This window comes from Conger conger, chromosome 15 (assembly GCF_963514075.1).
Source record: "Conger conger chromosome 15, fConCon1.1, whole genome shotgun sequence".
Classification (NCBI taxonomy): Eukaryota; Metazoa; Chordata; class Actinopteri; order Anguilliformes; family Congridae; genus Conger; species Conger conger.
In genome coordinates this window covers 39292867-39315503 of record NC_083774.1, presented here as the reverse complement: position 1 = coordinate 39315503, position 22637 = coordinate 39292867, and the positions used below count along the sequence as shown (strand labels likewise).

The 22637-nt window shown below is 46.2% G+C and overlaps 1 protein-coding gene across 4 annotated transcripts in view; it reads left to right on the top strand.

Annotated features, from left to right (window-relative positions):
- The window catches only part of LOC133111189 (low-density lipoprotein receptor-related protein 4-like), a 120424-nt gene that overhangs the window by 63635 nt on the left and 34152 nt on the right, over positions 1-22637 (top strand). For all 4 annotated transcript variants that reach the window (XM_061221356.1, XM_061221355.1, XM_061221358.1 and 1 more), the window contains exons 5-13: positions 284-400; positions 7257-7385; positions 12292-12411; positions 13876-14001; positions 15951-16076; positions 16601-16735; positions 17574-17699; positions 20173-20403; positions 22361-22517. In XM_061221356.1, coding sequence (XP_061077340.1) covers positions 284-400; positions 7257-7385; positions 12292-12411; positions 13876-14001; positions 15951-16076; positions 16601-16735; positions 17574-17699; positions 20173-20403; positions 22361-22517 — 1267 coding nt within the window. The remainder of the gene's footprint in view (positions 1-283; positions 401-7256; positions 7386-12291; positions 12412-13875; positions 14002-15950; positions 16077-16600; positions 16736-17573; positions 17700-20172; positions 20404-22360; positions 22518-22637) is intronic.

Here is a 22637-nt window from a genome sequence, read left to right as displayed (position 1 = left end):
AGTTGGCTTTCTGCTTATTGTGAGTGAAAACCACTGCTGATGGCCTCAACAAAGCGGCCCCTGTCCCATGTTCCGTGGGAGAGAGGTGGTCGGGGGAGGGTTGTAATGAGCAGTAGATGGGCGTAGCTCCAGTGTGCTCTAAGAACTAATTCCGGTCTCATGCTGAAAGAGTAGTCAGTTTAGCGCAGCTTATATAGAAGGTAGCCGCTTGGAGGCTTAGAAACTGACCCCTGTAAGGCCGTCTGTTTTCACCCTCTTGTTGTCGTTTTCTTCCTTCCCCCAGATATGAGGAAGTGCTCGGACAAAGAGTTCCGCTGTGCGGATGGGAGCTGCGTCGCGGAGCACTGGTACTGCGACGGCGACACGGACTGCAAGGACGGGTCCGACGAGGAACACTGCCGTGAGTCAGAACCACCTGAACACATCACTCACTAGAGTCAGAACCACCTGAACACATCACTCACTAGAGTCAGAACCACCTGAACACATCACTCACTAGAGTCAGAACCACCTGAACACATCACTCACTAGAGTCAGAACCACCTGAACACATCACTCACTAGAGTCAGAACCACTTGAACACATCACTCACTAGAGTGAGAACCACCTGAACACATCACTCACTAGAGTCAGAACCACTTGAACACATCACTCACTAGAGTGAGAACCACCTGAACACATCACTCACTGAACACATCATCAAACATCAAACTGGCCATCAGCTGCGGCCTCCGCGCTCGGTCACGGGCGTTACACGCGTGCTGATGTCCCCCCGAACCCCCCGCTGACGCTGCAGACCGGGAGGTCTGTAATGTACCCGTCCCGAGGAACACCGTGCCGCAGTCTGAATCGGAACCGCTCGGCTGCTCTTAAGCATCGCACAGATTTCACGGGCGACCGCTTAAGCGTGGAGTCTCTCCTCTTATTTAACCCAGTGTCAGTAAGCCAAATGTCTTTCATTTGCTTTAAATAGCCTAGTTGGGGACGTTGGCCATAATTAACAATGTGACTTTTGTTGTGCTCCAGTACATCTGAGACTGATTTGAGCACTGGCAGGGAGCTCTGCGCACAGTGAGCGCAGTTTTGTGGAAAGTTGGGTCAGATTTTATGCAGTAAGAGGGATGCCTGTTTTGGAAGCCCGTAGATTATCGCTTTCTTGATTGCTGCAATCTCTTCCAACTGCTGGCAGTACGTGCCGGAGCCTCAGCTATTATAACGATCCCGACTCACCCAGCCCGCAGCCTCATCATAAGCTTCAAAGGGCTTCCTGGATTGGATTTCCTGCAGGAAAAGAAGCAGGGGAGCATTGGTGTGTTCTTGTAAGATGCTTCCAAATTGAATCCTTTCCGAATGGAATTGAGGAAACGGAGGGAGAAATAATTTCGGCCTATAGGCCGGATTTGTAAAGCACAGCCATAACACATCTTGAGATTGCACCCTCCCTTTACACAAGGTTTTGTTGCATTTAGTACATCACTCCTGTCCTCTGTAGATCAGGTATCCTTAATTATGATGTCATGTGTGGGCGGCCTGTAGTGTAGTGGTTAAGGTAAATGACTGGGACACGCAAGGTCGGTGGTTCTAATCCCGGTGTAGCCACAATATGATCTGCACAGCCATTGGGCCCTTGAGCAAGGCCCTTAACCCTGCATTGTTCCAGGGGAGAATTGTGTCCTGCTTAGTCTAATCAACTGTACATCGCTCTGGATAAGAGTGTCTGCCAAATGCCAATAATGTAAATGTAATGTAATGTGTTGGTTTAAGATTATTTATAGCAGTGGTAGGCAACCCTGCTCCTGGAGTGCCAGTGATGTTTCTGTTTTTGTTCTACCTCAGCTTGATCACAACAGTTTGATGGATGACTAGAAGTCTGAACCTGAATATTGTGAATGGAGAAACACAGTGCCTTCAACACATTGTCACCTGCATTCATCTGATTAATTAATCTGTAGATGTAGGTTTGGATGTAGCAAAAAACAGAATTGACTGATTTGGAGTATAATAGATGGCAAAAACAAAATAGAAGTATTTTTCCTAAATTAGTGTGAACTTGACGCTGTACATCTCACATAATCAATTTCTTCCCATGATGCGTCATTGACTGATTGACCATGTTAGTCATTAAACGTACACTCCTCATGGTCAAGAGAGGAGTTACAACAACAAACACCGTCAAACCACAACACTGGCTTCCCACAGCCTATGAATATAATGCGTAATATGAAGCGTTATTATACAGTTCAGTGTTCTCATACACTGTTTTGGAAAGCTGACAGTGACAAATGCGACATAGCGTTCATAGCGTTCAGTTTGTTATTGGTAGCAAGAACATAGCTTGCCAAATTTACAAGTATCTATTGCTACTGATAGCAAACTGGTATTGTTTTATAACTAGATATGTAGTCTTCGCTTGGAGCAATAGTATTTGCTTGTCTGGAGTACAATTTGGGCAGCTACACACGGACAATCAGAATAAGCCCCCACGCCATTGGCTGTGGCAATTAGAACCAATTCTCAACCAATGAGCTTTAATTATTGTACAGTTGTACAATGTTTTGATACAGAGTGGCGGCCCGTCAACTATATTTTGAAACCCAAATTTAAGGACTATAAACACAGGCAGAGGGTGAGTCAACATCAGTGAGCCTTTTTCAACAATTGGAAGGGATTTACAATGGTCTTGTAACAGTGTTTTAACACAAAAATCTTAGCTATTGTACCTTTAAGACCCACTATCTCAGATTCCCAGAGGAGGTTGGCTCCCCGCTTCAGTCCGGTTCCTCCCAAACTTTCTTCTTATCCATCTCACCCAGGGGTTTTTCCTAGCCCCCTTCACCCTAGGCTGTCTCTTGTGGGGGGGGGGGGGGGGGGTGTTGCGGGCTAGAGTCCAATGTAAAGTGTATTGTGACAAACGTTATTTATTGTGTAAATTTGCACAACACAAATAGACTAGATTGGATTGACGCATTATAAGTACAGTAAAATACAGTAAACCTCACGGAAAGGAGGGGGAGGGGTCCCTGCCCTCGAATAATCTCTGTAAATTCTTCACCGTTCGCCCAAGAGGCTTATGGGCAAAGCACACTTTCCACTGAACATTAGTGCCCCGTTCGCTCAAGGAAAAGCCACAAGTTATGGGGATCTCCTGTGCCACATATATAAACAGAGCGGGGATCAGTTTGGCTTTTGGGTCAGCAGTTTCAGAAACGGGGGAGCAGCGACAGAGGGGGGAGGAAAGTGGCGCTTTCTTTCACCGCCGGCCCCCCCTCCATCTTCTGGGAGAAAAGATGAGCCCCAGTAGAAGACTTCAAAGCAGGGCTCCATGCTGTCAGCCGGCTATGGGCAGGACTTTCATCTGAGCGGATAAAGGATCCGGCTCCACCACAGACCTCGGGGGTTTGAAGTTTGGTGCTCTATGACAGGGGGAAAGAGTTTGGTGCTCTGTGACAGGGGGAAAGAGTTTGGTGCTCTGTGACAGGGGGAAAGAGTTTGGTGCTCTGTGACAGGGGGAAAGTTCTGCGGTCCCTCCTCCCCTCCCCGTTCCTGGAGGATACAGGCTCCAGTGCAGCTGTTCTCAGGGATCTAAAACATGCCAGAGGAGAGATGAGTGTTGACCTATTCGCACCAGTTTAGATGGTGATTTGTGACCAGCTTTTAGATGTTGTAACGGTACAAACTTTAAGCAGTGATTTTTCCCCATCTCATTGCCAGGAATTGGTGGAGACGTGGAGATGTTGTTGGGTCTGGGAGTGTGTGCAGACGTGCAGACGTGGAGATGTTGGGTCTGGAGTGTGTGCAGACGTGCAGACGTGGAGATGTTGGGTCTGGAGTGTGTGCAGACGTGGAGATGTTGGGACTGGAGTGTGTGGAGACGTGGAGATGTTGGGTCTGGAGTGTGTGCAGACATGGAGATGTGGAGATGTTGGGTCTGGAGTGTGTGCAGACGTGCAGATGTGGAGATGTTGGGTCTGGAGTGTGTGCAGACGTGGAGATGTTGGGTCTGGAGTGTGTGGAGACGTGGAGATGTTGTTGGGTCTGGAGTGTGTGGAGACGTGGAGATGTTGTTGGGACTGGAGTTTGTGGAGACGTGGAGATGTTGGGTCTGGAGTGTGTGCAGACGTGGAGATGTGGAGATGTTGGGTCTGGAGTGTGTGCAGACGTAGAGATGTTGTTGGGACTGGAGTGTGTGCAGACGTAGAGATGTTGTTGGGTCTGGAGTGTGTGCAGACGTGCAGACGTGGAGATGTTGTTGGGTCTGGAGTGTGTGCAGACGTAGAGATGTTGGGTCTGGAGTGTGTGCAGACGTGGAGATGTTGTTGGGTCTGGAGTGTGTGCAGACGTGGAGATGTTGTTGGGACTGGAGTGTGTGCAGACGTGGAGATGTGGAGATGTTGTTGTGACTGGAGTGTGTGCAGATGTTGTTGGGACATGCAGATGATGCTGTGTGTGAAATTAGTTAAAACGTTGAAGACGGTGTGGTGCAAAAGACTGGCCATAGATGTAATATTTTAGCATTTATAATTTCAGCTGTCAAAGTATATGTGCGCTTTGTGTATTATTTTAGACTAGATGCAATATCATTTTGGTGTGAGGATAACACGGGAGTTACACTCATTTCCCAAATCGTATGTGCTTTGAAAGAAATAATGTCATTGTAAAGTAGGCTATTCACTAGGTGCCTACAGGTTTACAGTGAGATATGAATAGGAGGCAGTTAAGCTGTTATTCGTGTCCTTTAATGAACACAATGGTGTATTTTTAGTCGGATCTTCTCAACATTAAAATATTAAAGGTTGTTAGTGCTTCCATTGAAATCCTCCAAATGTATTGACCATGCACCTTAGTGGGCCATTTCAAGACAGGCAGGTAGGTTTTGAAAGGCAGCACAGGTGCTTGCTGTTGACTTAATCCCGTCTTTGTGGTAACTTTGTTCAAAGGGTGTGCACTGCAAGGTAATGTTTGAACTTCTTCAGACACTGACTCTGTTAATGGGTGAATGGATGGCCACCCTATGAAAAGCACACATGAAGAAAAGCAAATATTTCAAATAGCGGACAGGCACAAAAGAAAACCGCTGACCTCTTTGTTCAAAGAAGCGGCCTTTTCTCATGGTTGCTCATGTTTTGGAGGATTACTTTGATTTCGCAAGACAGCCTCTTTGTGGTCTGCATTAGCTCACTAGTGCCAGTTGCATTAACTAAAGGTGCGAAATTAAGGTTATAAGCATTAAGAATTAGAGTGCACCTCTGGATGGAAAGGAAGATTGCGTGGGGTAACCAAGGTGAAAGTACTCCCAACATCTGTCTTCCATCATGAGTGAGTGAATGTATTCATTTGTGTGGATATTCGCTTGTGCCGTGGCCACATCGAACAAGTCATTCCTGCAGAACTTGCTCTGAATGCAGGATTGAATCGGTTTTTGAAAAGTGCCATTAATGAGAGCCATGTTTTACAGAGTGATTGGTAGCTTTGAACTCTTGGTCATAAACTTGGGGTGAGCACTAACCGCCATGGCGGGGACGAGCAGCCCGGCTGCTTCTACTTATTATAATTCATAATTCATTCTGCGGGTCAAAAATAAGCTCAAACTCAGCGCTTGCTTATATTGCATACGGGCGAATCCATCGTGACTGACATTATAAATGGGAGAGTTGTATTATTGTACAGCTGCCGTTGTATTTATTGTTAAGTTTCAAGGTTTTTGGCTAACTATTCTCGGCCCTTGTTTGACATGGAAATATTGTCAATTAATCTTTAGCTATGTACTTCTTTGTGCTGTGGTGGAAGATTGTCGCATGCAAAAAATCTAGTCAGCTTTGATTCTAAATTGTCTTCAAACTGCTGAAAGTGGAAAATTGTATCTAACACAATGTAATGGCTGTATCACAGTAATAAACACAGAATAATGAAATAAGAAAATGCTTATTTATTTTTCAAGTAATGACATAAATGACATAAATATAGTGTGAGAGACGTTACCGTGACTGATATTGCAACATGTCCACTTACAATAAGCAGTCCACAAGCCAACACTGCATATCTCTGTTATTTGCGATACTGTCACCTTCCTATCAGCTTTGACCTGTCTGGCCATTCTCCTCTGAAGTCTCTCATTCACAAGGTGTTTCTGTCTGCAGAACTGCTGCTCACTGGATGTTTTTTGTTGTTGTTTGTACCATTTTTTGTAAACTCTAGAGACTAGTGTACGTGAAAATCCCAGGAGATCAGCAGATACTCAAACCACCCTGTCTGCCACCAACAATCATTCCTTGGTCAAAGTCACTGAGATAACATTTTTTCCCCATTCTGATGGTTGATGTGAGCAAGGCTCCTGACCCGTATTTACATGATTGTATGTATTGCACTGCTGCCACACAATTGGTTGATTAGATAATTGCATGAATTATGCAATGCAAATTAGTATGTGTATAAAAGTAAAAATGTACCTAATAAAGTGCTTGGTGAGTGTATATATTGCAGTAGAACATATAATAACTATGAATACAAACAAGCAGTATGAACATGACAGAAAATTGAAACATCTGACAGAACGTTATCAAAACAAATTTTGGCATGTCATTCTTGGATAACAATTTCCATTTCAACTAACATCCAGATGAGGTTGTGTCTATTGATTGAGGTAAAATTAACATTTGTCTTTGTATATAGAGCTTTAATTAAATTCAGACTTTTAATAACTTCAAATAAATTGTGTGACTGACGTTACATATTTTAACACCAGCCATATCAGCACAAATAGTTGGCCTGGGGTTGTGGTTGCGATGGATAAGTTACTCATAACTTCTCGTAAGATAATTATGAAAGGCACAATATGATGATGGAAGGCTATGCAATAAAATAAATGAATGTTTTTTGTGACTGACATGACATGTGGACTAGACCAATATTTGAGGCCGTACTGGAAAAAATAATTCAAAGTTTATCTTGACAGATGTAATGGTAGTAATCCAAACTTTTTCTTGTGTGTTGTGTATTTCAAATATATGGGCTATTCTGTGATTTGTAATGATGTTTAATTGGCACTTATTTGTGGGTTAAATATTTTCTACAAGAATTTCATTTTGGTCCAGGTCCACATTTTGATGGATTTGCCCATATGTGCAAATACTTATTGTGTTCACTGTGTTATATTTGCGTCGTAAGAAAATATGCTTACACATTTTGCATGGCAGTTTCTCCACTGTAATCCGGCTGTGTGATAACCCCGGGCTGTGATGTCTGTCTGCCTCCCGCAGCCGCGGATGTGCTGACGGCCACCTGCAGCGTGGAGGAGTTCCAGTGCGCCTACGGCCGCTGCATCCTGGACATCTACCACTGCGACGGGGACGACGACTGCGGGGACTGGTCTGATGAGTCTGACTGCTGTAAGCCCCCCCACTACTCACTACCCACACACACCCCGTATACAACACCCACACACCCCTTATACAACACACACACACACCCCCGTATACAACACACACCCCATATACAACACACACCCTGTATACAACACCCACACACCCCTTATACAACACACACCCATATACAACACACACCCCATATACAACACCTACACACCCCATATACAACACACAACCTGTATACAACACCCACACACCCATTATACAACACACACACCCCCGTATACAACACAAACCCCATATACAACACCTACACACCCCTTATACAACACACACACCCCATATACAACACACACACCCCTTATACAACACACACACACACCCCCGTATACAACACACACACCCCATATACAACACACACCCTGTATACAACACCCACACACCCCTTATACAACACACACCCGTATACAACACCTACACACCCCATATACAACACACACACCCCATATACAACACACAACCTGTATACAACACCCACACACCCATTATACAACACACACACACCCGTATACAACACAAACCCTATATACAACACCTACACACCCCTTATACAACCCACACACCCCTTATACAACACACACACACCCCCGTATACAACACCTACACACCCCTTATACAACACACACACCCCATATACAACACACACACACCCCATATACGACACACACACCCCGTTTACAACACACACACCCCGTATACAACACACACACCCCCCGTATACAACACACACACCCCTTATACAACACACACCCCATATACAACACACACGCCCCGTATACAACACACACACACCGTATACAACACACACACCGTATACAAGACCCACACACCACTTATACAACACACACACCCCGTATACAACACACACACCCTGTATACAACACACACACCGTATACAACACACACACCCCGTATACAACACACAAGCCCCGTATACAACACACACACCCCATATACAACACACACACCCCATATACAACACACACACCCGTTATGCAACACACACACACACACCCCGTATACAACACCCACACACCCTGTATACAACACACACACCCCATATACAACACACACACCGTATACAACACACACACCCCGTATACAACACACACACACACACCCCATATACAACACACATGCTCCGTATACAACACACACCCTCCGTATACAACACAGACACACCCCTTATACAACACACACACCCCTTATACAACACACACACACACCCCCGTATACAACACACACACCCCATATACAACACACACCCTGTATACAACACCCACACACCCCTTATACAACACACACCCGTATACAACACACACCCCATATACAACACCTACACACCCCATATACAACACACACACCCCATATACAACACACAACCTGTATACAACACCCACACACCCATTATACAACACACACACCCCCGTATACAACACAAACCCCATATACAACACCTACACACCCCTTATACAACCCACACACCCCTTATACAACACACACACACCCCCGTATACAACACCTACACACCCCTTATACAACACACACACCCCATATACAACACACACACACCCCATATACGACACACACACCCCGTTTACAACACACACACCCCGTATACAACACACACACCCCCCGTATACAACACACACACCCCTTATACAACACACACCCCATATACAACACACACGCCCCGTATACAACACACACACACCGTATACAACACACACACCGTATACAAGACCCACACACCACTTATACAACACACACACCCCGTATACAACACACACACCCTGTATACAACACACACACCGTATACAACACGCACACCCCGTATACAACACACAAGCCCTGTATACAACACACACACTCCCCATATACAACACACACACCCCATATACAACACACACACCCCGTATACAACACCCACACACCCCTTATACAACACACACACTCCCCCGTATACAACACACACCCCGTATACAACACACACACCCCATATACAACACACACACCGTATACAACACACACACCCCGTATACAACACACACACCCCGAATACAACACACACACACACACCCCGTATACAACACACACGCCCTTTATACAACACACACACCCCCCGTATACAACACACACACCCCTTATACAACACACACCCCATATACAACACACACGCCCCGTATACAACACACACACACCGTATACAACACACACACCGTATACAAGACCCACACACCACTTATACAACACACACACCCCGTATACAACACACACACCCTGTATACAACACACACACCGTATACAACACACACACCCCGTATACAACACACAAGCCCTGTATACAACACACACACACCCCATATACGACACACACACCCCATATACAACACACACACCCCATATACAACACACACACCCCTTATGCAACACACACACACACACCCCGTATACAACACCCACACACCCCTTATACAACACACACACACTCCCCCGTATACAACACACACCTTGTATACAACACACACACCCCATATACAACACACACACCGTATACAACACACACACCCCGTATACAACACACACACCCCGAATACAACACACACACACACACCCCGTATACAACACACACGCCCCGTATACAACACACACCCTCCGTATACAACACAGACACACCCCTTATACAACACCCATACACCCCTTATACAACACACACACCCCTTATGCAACACACACACACACACCCCGTATACAACACCCACACACCCCTTATACAACACACACACTCCCCCGTATACAACACACACCCCGTATACAACACACACACCCCATATACAACACACACACCGTATACAACACACACACACCCCGTATACAACACACACACCCCGAATACAACACACACACACACACCCCGTATACAACACACACGCCCCGTATACAACACACACACCCCCCGTATACAACACACACACCCCTTATACAACACACACCCCATATACAACACACACGCCCCGTATACAACACACACACACCGTATACAACACACACACCGTATACAAGACCCACACACCACTTATACAACACACACACCCCGTATACAACACACACACCCTGTATACAACACACACACCGTATACAACACACACACCCCGTATACAACATACAAGCCCTGTATACAACACACACACACCCCATATACGACACACACACCCCATATACAACACACACACCCCTTATGCAACACACACACACACACACACCGTATACAACACCCACACACCCCTTATACAACACACACACACTCCCCCGTATACAACACACACCTTGTATACAACACACACACCCCATATACAACACACACACCGTATACAACACACACACCCCGTATACAACACACACACCCCGAATACAACACACACACACACCCCGTATACAACACACACGCCCCGTATACAACACACACCCTCCGTATACAACACAGACACACCCCTTATACAACACCCATACACCCCTTATACAACACACACACCCCCGTATACAACACACACCCTGTATACAACCCCACACACCCCTTATACAACACACACACCCCATATACAACACGCACACACCCCGTATACAACACGCACACACCACTTATACAACACACTCACACACCCCGTATACCACACCCACACACACCCCATGTACAACACACACACCCCATGTACAACACACACACACCCTGTATACAACACCCACACACACCCCATGTACAACACACACACCCTGTATACAACACCCTCACACACCCCATGTACAACACACACACTCTGTGGGGTTGGGTGAGGCTCTTTACAGCCCTGCGGCGTGCGCTCGGGGCTCTGCCGACGGCTTTCCGGCCTTTTCCGCCAACGCATCTGGATGCACACCCGCGTGGGTTCTCGCCGCGGGAGGCAGGGGGCTTCAGTTGCGTGGCGTAATAGAACCGGTGCTCGTTTCGTCTGCCGTCTGGGGGTCAGGAGGTCTCCGCTCGCTGCCGTCTGGCTGTCAGAGGCGCGGGGCGCTCAGACTCCTCCACCGAATCGCTTCGCTACGCTAGGCTTCCTGGCTGCACGTTGGGCCTGAGTGTGGATTCCTGACACGTTCTTCAGCAGCTGCTTCTGTGACTTTTTTTTTTTTGGCCTCTGAAAAAATAAATCGGTTTTCTTTGTGTGAGGGCTCCAATATCAGAGCGATACAATTTCATCTTTTCATTCAGAAGAATTTGCTCAGTTTTTCAAAAGCCTAACAAGACAGAAGGCTTTTTAATTTGAGAGTGCTGTGCGTAGCCTTTGCTTTGAGTTGCCACTAATACCACTTTTTATGTCTTATGAATATTTTCTCTTTAAATGATGCAGATTTAGGATGTAATCCTTGCAATATATTGATACCACCCCTGTGTGAGCTTGCATGACCTCATAGCCTTTTAAAATATGCTGACTGTACTGAAAAAATTTTTTTCCCCCTCATTCAAATTAAGAGGGCAGTTTTGTTCAGGTAGGCAGGACCAGTGACCGCTTTATTAGGTACTTATTTGACATATTGCGGTTTCCAGTTCAAGATTTGATGCTTTTGTGTGTTCAAAGGTGCTCTTCTGCACACCACAGTTGTAACGTGTGGTTATTTGAGTTACTGGCATCCTCCTCTCCGCTTGAACCAGTCTGGCCAGTTGCCTGTGACATTCAGTTTCCAATAGAATCTGTGGAAACGGAATGGCAACAATGGCAGCTGAATCCAATAGAACACCTACCACACTGCGATGGGAGTAAAGGGAGGCCCTTAGCCCGTGTGGTTCATGTGCAGCAGTGGTTCCTGACCGTGTCTGCGCTCTCTCCCTCGGCAGCCTCTCACCAGCCCTGCCGTTCGGTGGAGTTCATGTGCAGCAGCGGCATGTGCATCAACGCCGGCTGGAGGTGCGACGGCGAGTCTGACTGCGACGACCAATCAGATGAGAAGAACTGCAGTGAGTGATTACGTATGTGTGTGTGTGTGTTGTATATACAGGTGTATATGTGTGTGTGTGTGTGTTGTATATACAGGTGTATATATGTGTGTGTGTGTTGTATATACAGGTGTATATATGTGTGTGTGTGTTGTATATACAGGTGTATATATGTGTGTGTGTTGTATATACAGGTGCATATGTGTGTGTGTGTGTTGTATATGCAGGTGTATATATGTGTGTGTGTTGTATATACAGGTGTATATATATGTGTGTGTTGTATATACAGGTATATATGTGTGTGTGTTGTATATACAGGTATATGTGTGTGTGTGTGTGTGTATGTTGTATATACAGGTATATGTGTGTGTGTGTGTGTGTGTGTATGTTGTATATACAGGTATATGTGTGTATGGTGTATATACAGGTGTATATATGTGTGTGTGTTGTATATACAGGTATATATGTGTGTGTGTGTGTTGTATATACAGGTGTATATGTGTGTGTGTGTTGTATATACAGGTGTATATGTGTGTGTGTTGTATATACAGGTGTATATATGTGTGTGTGTGTGTGTTGTATATACAGGTGTGTATACGTGTGTGTGTTGTATATACAGGTATATATGTGTGTGTATGTTGTATATACAGGTATATGTGTGTGTATGTTGTATATACAGGTGTATGTGTGTGTGTATTTTGTATGTACATGTGTATATGTGTGTATGCATGTATGTTGTATGCACAGGTGTATATGTGCGTGTGTGTATATGCGTGTATGTTGTATGTGTGTGTGTGTATATGTGTGTATGTTGTATGTGCGTGTGTGTATATGCGTGTTTGTTGTATGCACAGGTGTATATGTGCATGTGTATTTTGTATGTACATGTGTATATGTGTGTGTATGTTGTATGCACAGGTGTATATGTGTGTCTGTGTGTATGTGTGTGTTTGTTGTATGTACAGGTGTATATGTGCGTGTGTGTATATGCGTGTATGTTGTATGTGCATGTGTGTATGTTGTATGTACAGGTGTATATGTGCGTGTGTATATGTGTGTATGTTGTATGTGCGTGTGTGTATACGCATTTATTTTGTATGTACAGGTGTATATGAGTGTATGTTGTATGTGCGTGTGTATATGTGTGTATGTTGTATGTGCGTGTGTATATGTGTGTATGTTGTATGTGTGTGTGTATATGCGTGTATGTTGTATGTACAGGTGTATATGTGTGTGTGTATATGCGTGTATGTTGTATGTACAGGTGTATATGTGTGTGTGTGTGTATATGCGTGTATGTTCAGGTGTATATGTGTGTGTGTATATGCGTGTATGTTGTATGTACAGGTGTATATGTGTGTGTGTATATGCGTGTATGTTGTATGTACAGGTGTATATGTGTGTGTGTGTATATGCGTGTATGTTGTATGTACAGGTGTATATGCATGAACTCGTGTGTGTCTCACATCGCTGCCTCTCCTCCAGCCTCCTCCATGTGCACCACTGATCAGTTCCGCTGCGCTTCAGGCCGCTGCGTGCGGTTGTCATGGCGATGTGACGGAGAGGACGACTGCTCGGACGGCAGTGACGAAGACAACTGTGAGAAAACAGGTAACCTTGGAAACGGCTTCTGTGGGGATCCTGATTGGATCACAGCCTTGGTCACTTTAGGACAAGGGCTTTACTGTAAATAACCGACTTGTTACGACTAGGAATTACACCCACTGACATTCTTTGTTTTCTTTTAGTTTTCCCCTTTTGTGTTTTTGTTTTGGCACTTGCTGCTGTGATATCACTCTGTTCCACAGGTGATTCAGGGTGGTCTCCTAAGTGGGGAGGGGGTGAACGCAAAAAGAGATTGGGGTTTGGTGAAGAGAGTTAGAGATACTGCTTAGGGGAAAAACAGTTCATTCTTGCCGCACAGGTGAGTCACCTGTGGAAATAGTGGATGTGTCTTGTGCCCTTTTGTTTTCCTTTTTTCCATTAGGCCCACAGCACACATCTTAGTATGTTCTCTGTGAGAAATGCATTGTTGAGTTCAGGTGCACACACTGCGGTCTACATTCTAAAACTCCATTTTTGCCCTCCCTAATAATTTAACTCAATTTATTTTTGTATAGCGCTTTCCACAGAAGACTGTCACATAGAAACATTACAGCGTAGTTAGTTTACAGAGTGCCCTATTGGCTAGTCTAGGGCAGAGGTCTAGTCTTAGTTCTACCTCCTGGATGAAGAAGTGTGCTAATTAGGAAATAAATTACAGGGTCAGACTTTTACTGTCTGACCGTGGATTCTCCACCTCTGGTCAAAGGACCACCCTACCCATCACATTAGCGGCGTGTTCCTATGAGGTACTGCTCACATGTAACATACATACTGCGTAACATATGCAACCCTATGGCATGTTCCTATGAGGTACTGCTCACATGTAACATACATACTGCGTAACATATGCAACCCTATGGCGTGTTCCTATGAGGTACTGCTCACATGTAACATACATACTGCGTAACATATGCAACCCTATGGCATGTTCCTATGAGGTACTGCTCACATGTAACATACATACTGCGTAACATATGCAACCCTATGGCATGTTCCTATGAGGTACTGCTCACATGTAACATACATACTGCGTAACATATGCAACCCTATGGCATGTTCCTATGAGGTACTGCTCACATGTAACATACATACTGCGTAACATATGCAACCCTATGGCATGTTCCTATGAGGTACTGCTCACATGTAACATACATACTGCGTAACATATGCAACCCTATGGCATGTTCCTATGAGGTACTGCTCACATGTAACATACATACTGCGTAACATATGCAACCCTATGGCATGTTCCTGTGAGGTACTGCTCACATGTAACATACATACTGCGTAACATATGCAACCCTATGGCATGTTCCTGTGAGGTACTGCTCACATGTAACATACATACTGCGTAACATATGCAACCCTATGGCATGTTCCTATGAGGTACTGCTCACATGTAACATACATACTGTGTAACATATGCAACCCTATGGCATGTTCCTATGAGGTACTGCTCACATGTAACATACATACTGCGTAACATATGCAACCCTATGGCATGTTCCTATGAGGTCTGGTGTGATTGTCTGGAGGAGAGAAGAGCAGATGGGGTCAAGGGCACAGGGGGTAGGGTGGTGGGAGAGCAGAAGTTGGAAAACATGGGAGTCTGTGTACATACTGCGTACAGACTGCGTGATCCATGCAGCCCTATGGCATGTTCCTATGAGGTACTGCTCACATGTAACATACATACTGCGTAATATATGTAACCCTATGGCATGTTCCTATGAGGTACTGCTCACATGTAACATACATACTGCGTAATCCATGCAGCCCTATGGCTTGTTTGGTCCCTTAAGTGCAAGTAGTCCCAGACAATAAATTAATATCAGAATATTGGGGGTCTCCCTGTCTCCCTCCCCCAAACGTGTAGTGAGTCTGGACGGGCTTATTCATGTTGCGGTGTGTCCTTGCGATCTCCATATTGTCACGTTCTCTGTTCCCGCCCCCAGACAGCCCGCCCTGTGCCCCGGACCAGTTCCTGTGTGGAAATGGCCGCTGCATCGGCCAGAGGAAGGTCTGTAACCAGGTCAGCGATTGCGGCGATGGCACCGACGAGCTGCCCCATCAGGACTGCCGTGAGTGCTCCTCCCCCGGTCCTCTTCCCCCGGTCCTCTTCCCCTGGTACAGCATCCTCACCTACCAGGGATCACAATTCCTCTGATTTACGGAAGAACTCAGACATTTCACAGCGGACACAGCTTGTCTGGCCGCAGCCAGAGGTGAAGCTGAAAGCACTGAAGTCATTGTCACTGACTCGTATCCTATGAAGTCATCGCTGTCCCCTGTAGGGGACTTGAGTCTCTGGTCTTAATCTGGTCACGAGTCTCCAAATCCATTTATTCTACTGTGCAGAAATGTGCACGAAAAGGGACGTTCTATAAAAAGATCATATTTTTGAAAATGTTTTCAGTGCTTGTTGTTGTCATCCAAGACACTCAAATTATGGCAAAAAAGAAAATCTGTTTTTTGGGTCTCAGGAGGGTATAGGGAAGCCAACACAGTGATGAGGCTCCTTGTTTTCAGTAAATGTGCTTTCTCAGGAGTGAGGCTCTCTGCTGCGTATTCCTGCATTTATATGACCCCCTCCATGCCCCCCCAGGCCCCAGGTCCAGCGAGGGGAACTGCAACACCAACAACGGTGGCTGCTCTCAGAAGTGCCAGATGGCCCGGGGGCAGGTGCAGTGCACGTGTCACACCGGCTACCGCCTGCAGGAGGACGGGCAGTCCTGCCAAGGTGAGCACAGTGCACCCAAAACCCCCACCACTGCCCCAAAAACCTGCCACTGTAGCTACCTGAACCCCTAACACTGCCCCAAAAACCTGCCACTGTAGCTACCTGAACCCCCACCACTGCACCAAAAACCTCCAACCATAGCTACCTGAACCTGTAACACTGCCCAAAACCTGCCACTGTAGCTACCTAAACCCGCCACTGTAGCTACCTAAACCCCCACCACTGCCCAAAACCATGCCACTGTAGCTACCTGAACCCCCACCACTGCCCCAAAAACCTCCCACCATAGCTACCTGAACCCCTAACACTGCCCAAAACCATGCCACTGTAGCTACCTGAACCCGTAACACTGCCCCAAAAACCTGCACCACTGGATAACTCCCCTGAAAGCCCACAGATCAGCCAGTAATACCTGGAGCTGCTCTTGTTGGCTAGCCCTGAGGGCGGTGAGCAGGCAGCGCTGTGGTGGGTTGGTTTATTCGGCAGTTTGGGCGAGCGTCGCTGCAGGTGACCCACCCTCTGCATCCAGCTGAATGAGCACAATGTTGATGTTTCAGCAGCTCTGCATTTTTCAATGAGCCTGCTAGGACACAAACAGATCGCTTGAGTTCACTTGAAGCCTTGTAGTTTTACCGAACCCTTGGGGTGAACACAGACTACGTTTTGTCACAGTCCGTTTTAATGCTGTCAAGTGACTTTAAAGTTGTACCTCGAAGTGAACTTTTATTTGCAGTTCAACCATCAGTATTTTAATTTGTGGATGAAGGAACACACGTGTGCTTTTGAGAAACTATTGAAAATGGACTGACCCCCCCTATTTTAACTGGACCCTTCCCAGATGTGGACGAGTGTGCAGAGGAGGGCTACTGCAGCCAGGGCTGTACCAACACGGAAGGGGGATTCCAGTGCTGGTGCGTGCAGGGGTACGAGCTGCGGCCGGACAAGCGCAGCTGCAAGGCCCTGGGTGAGTGTGAGCTTCGCCCTGCTGGTCAGGCCCAGCGCACGTCCAGTCTGAACTTGGCCAGTGGAGAAAGAGTCTTCAGTATTACTAGACACTGATAAAAAAGGTACATGACTGGGACATGCAAGGTTGGTGATTCGATCCCCGGTGTAGCCACAATAAGATCCGCACAGCCGTTGGGCCCTTGAGCAAGGCCCTTAACCCTGCATTGCTCCAGGGGAGGATTGTCTCCTGCTTAGTCTAATCATCTGTACACCACTCTAGATAAGAGCGTCTGCCAAAATGCCAATAATGTAATAAACATGTTGATTATGAACTTGGGCAGTGGAGAAAGACTCTTCCGCCTAACCAGACTCTGATAAACATGCTGAATATAAACTTGGGCAGTGGAGAAAGAGTCTTCAGTGTAACCAGACTCTGATCAACATGTTGAATATGAACTGGGGTGGTGGTGAAAGAGTCTTCAGTGTAACCAGAATCTGATAAACATGTTAATATGAATTTGTAGTGGTGAGGGGGATGGGGTTAAGGTCAGGTTATGGGTAAAGTTCAAGATGGCAGAGACATGTTGGAGATTGCAGCTGGAAGAGAAACCAAATACATCCGTCACATTTTTTCCTGGTTATTTTTAGCGGATCCTAAATCAGTTACTTCCCTATTTGATTAAACTGCTGTCTGTTGTGCGCAGTTAGTATTTCAAAGCCTCTTGCTCTTTCTTTCTCTCTCTTGTGTCTCGCGCTCTCTAAAAATAAAATTATTGGCATTACTTATTTTGCCAGAGCACAGAAAAGCAAAGAAAATAATAAACAAAGAACATAAACACACAGTCCCCTCTAAACTTATTGGAACAGCAAGGCCAATTCCTTTGTTTTTGCAATAGACTGGATACAATTTGGGGTTGACATAAAAAGATTAATACGAGACAAGAGTTCAGATGGTCTGCTTTTATTTCTTGGTATTTACACCAAGATATGTTAAACTACTAAACGTAACACCTTTGGTATCAAACCACCCAATTTTTAGGTGAGAAAAAGTATTGGAACAGAGAGCATTTAAATAAATGAAAGTAAATAACACTAAATATTTAGTAGCATATCCTTTGCTTGCAATAACTGCATCAAGCCTGCGACCCATTGACATCACCAAACTGTTGCATTCATCTTTTATTGCAGCCTCTTTCAGTTGTTGTTTGTTTCAGGGGGCTTTTCCCTTTAATCTCCTCTTCCGGTGGTGAAACGCATGCTCAATTGATTTAAGGTCTGGTGATTGACTTGGCCAATTTAAACCTTCCACTTTTCCTTCCTAATGAAGTCCTTTGTTATGTTGACAGTGTGTTTTTGGTCATTGTTTTTCTGCACGATGAATGAACACATTTCTCCTTAAGTTGGCAGACAGAATGTTTTTGTAGACTTCTGAATTCATACTGCTGCTACCATCATGAGTTATAACATCAATAAAGATTGGTGAGCCCACTCCAGAAGCAGCCATGTAAGCCCAAGCTACTCTTTTGATCATGAGCAGATCCCTTCTTTCTCCCCACTTTGGCCTTTCCATCACTTTGTTAATCTAGGTCTCATAAATCCAAAAAACTTTGTGCCAGAACTTTTGTGGCTCATCTCTGTACTTCTTTGCAAATTATAATCTTGCCTTCCGATTCTTACTACTGATGAGTGGTTTGCATCTTGTGGTATAGCCTCTTTAGCTCTGCTCTCTAAGTCTTCTTCTGATGGTTTATTGAGATACTCTCACCCCTGCCCTGTGGAGATTGATTATGATGTCATTGACTGATGTTTTGGGGGTTGCTCTCAGTACGCCAGCAGTTTCTTTCTTTTTCCAAGACATTTAAAGTTGTTGTACAAGTTGTCCCAAATGCACCTCTTTTCTAAGCTTGGTTGGCTTGCTCTTCTCCCAAAGACTGCTCTCTGGTCTTCATGTGGGTTTATCTTTTCTAACGCAAATGCAAACAGGCAAAACCCAAGGTTAAAACCAAGAGTAGACATTCAGAACGATATTGTTTAACCAATTATCTTTTTGTTTAACAAATTTTTGCTCATCTAATAATGGGGTGGTCTGATACAAGAGGTTATACGCTGTAAGTTGTTTAACAAATCTCAATAAAAATACCAGGAAATAAAAGCTGAAATTCAGATCTTTGGATAGTTGAAACTCTGATTTGTCATCTCATGTACATCTTTTAACTCAATTGTCTTCAGTGTATAGCAAAAACAAAATTATTGACATTGCTGTTCGAATACTTTTGGAGGGGACTGCAGATCTAGACATGCAGTGTACAGTTATATATGCCTTCCCACATATGCGCACTGGTTGTCCGTCTGTTAATGGCGAGATGCTACTCGTATAATGCATTTAATAAAAATGGAACTGGTTATTTAAATGATTGAATTCTCTTTCCCTTTCCCTCCCTCCCTCTCTCCCTTTCTCTCCCCCTCTCCCTCTCTCTCCCTCTCTCCCCCAGGCCCAGAGCCTGTGTTGCTGTTTGCTAACCGGATCGATATCCGGCAGGTTCTGCCGCACCGGTCTGAGTACACGCTGCTGCTGAATAACCTGGAGAACGCCATTGCGCTGGACTTCCACCACAGCCGCAAGCTGGTGTTCTGGTCCGACGTCACACTGGACCGCATCATGAAGGCCAACCTGAACGGCAGCAATGTAGAGGAGGCGGTGTCCACAGGCCTGGAGAGCCCAGGTAACTGCCCCGCCGTGACTGTGTAACTGCCCCTGCGACCGTGTAACTGCCCCGCTGCGACCGTGTAACTGCCCCGCCGTGACCGTGTAACTGCCCCGCTGTGACCGTGTAACTGCCCCTGCGACCGTGTAACTGCCCTGCCGTGAGCGTGTAACTGCCCCTGCGACCGTGTAACTGCCCCGCTGTGACCGTGTAACTGCCCCGCTGTGACCGTGTAAGTGCCCCTACGACCGTGTAACTGCCCCGCTGTGACCGTGTAACTGCCCCGCTGTGACCGTGTAACTGCCCCGCCTCGACCGTCTAACTGCCCCGCCGCGACCGTCTAACTGCCCCGCGGCGACCGTCTAACTGCCCCGCGGCGACCGTGTAACTGCCCCGCTGTGACCGCGTAACTGCCCCGCTGTGATCGCGTAACTGCCCCGCCGCGACCGTGTAACTGCCCCGCTGTAACCGCGGCTGTGTAACTGCCCCGCTGTGACCGTGTAACTGCCCCACTGCGACCGTGTAACTGCCCCGCCGCGACCATGTAACTGCCCCGCTGTGACCTTGTAACTGCCCCGCCTCGACCGTGTAACTGCCCCGCCCCACTCAGTCGTCATGACGAGGACGAACCGGCCATGTTTGCCTAACACTGTGAGAACCGCTGTCCCAAGTGGCTCAGCTCACTTTGGGAGGCACATCATTGTACCAGCGTTACCATAACATTCCCCCAATGCTTCACCAACATTCTGCAATGTTACGGCACGGCTGAACTGCTGCCATCTGTAACCAGCTAAGTTAGCTCACTCACTAGCCCCAGTCTCTCATCAGACAACACCTGTAGTACGTGCATGATCACGTAGCAGTGAATAACCACCCACTTTATCATTTGTATGGAGTTAAATAAGAAAAAACAAGTAGAACAACTACATTTCTGATTAAAATCAATTGACTATATGGGAATGAACACGCGAGTCAACCATCAAGGAATGAACCTCAGTGATTCTCTAACTTTGATGGCTACAGTGGAGCCGCTGTCATTAATTATAATGGATTAATTCCCTCAGTGTCTGATGTCTGATGACGATGGCTGACGTTCGATGGCTGCAGTGGAGCCGTGTTATTAGCCTAGTGCTATTAGAAAGGTTGTCCCAGCAACGCGTGCATGCTCACATTTGGAGTTTGTGGGGTACGCTGAATTGGGGAAAGTCTGACTTCAGGGGAGGCATGAGGGATAGGCCTTTAAAGCCAGTGGAAACACTTGGGTGATTTTACCGTTCTCACCTTCTCACAAATGACCCAGATAAGAAGGTTTTCATGGCTTGTCTTGATATCGCTCCTGGCACTGTGTGTGTGACATCATTACTGGGCACATGCCCCAGATGAGGTAACCAGGAGCCGAATAGACAAAGCTCAAGAGAAAATGTGCATGTACGACATCGCAATAGCGTAACCAACAACATTAATGTTGATCAGCTTTGTAATTTTGTGAATAAGCGACTGCTCACCTTTGTTGATTGTTAGTGTAGGCCTGGGAATCAAACTGAACCTTTAGGTTCCCTACCCATTATACTCCACTACTGCCCCCTGGCAGTGTCACCTGAACCTGTTCATAATGGCTTTTACGATTCCAGTCCTGGTGGGGCCAGTGTGAGTGCCAGTTTGTGTTTCCACCAATTACCCAGGCTAAATGAGCTGAATGGCTGTAGACACCAACACTCGTTCACTCGTAGATTAGATCACAGTAAAACGTTTCAGATAGGGACATAAGAACAGTCTTCTGCTGTCATTCATGCCGTTATCAAAGAATGTACCTATAATGTCAGATGGGATAAAGTCATTAAGGCCAGATGTTGGCATGAGACCCAGAAACAGATACAGCCTTCCTTGCTCACCATCCAGAGGGAGGGCTTTTGGAGGGAGGGAGGCATATTAAAGGGAGGGCTCTAAAGAGTCGAAATTCTGTCCCTCGCTCTAGGAGGCCTGGCCATCGACTGGATCCATGACAAGCTGTACTGGACGGACTCTGGGACGTCCCGCATCGAGGTGGCCAACCTGGACGGCACTCACAGGAAGGTGCTGCTGGCCCAGAGCATGGAGAAGCCCCGCGCCATCGCCCTGCACCCCATCGAGGGGTACGAGCTCATACCTCACACCTCCCTTCACTGTGTGTGTCCTGCCTCACACCTCCCTTCACTGTGTGTGTCCTGCCTCACACCTCCCTGCACTGTGTCCTGCCTCACACCTCCCTTCAC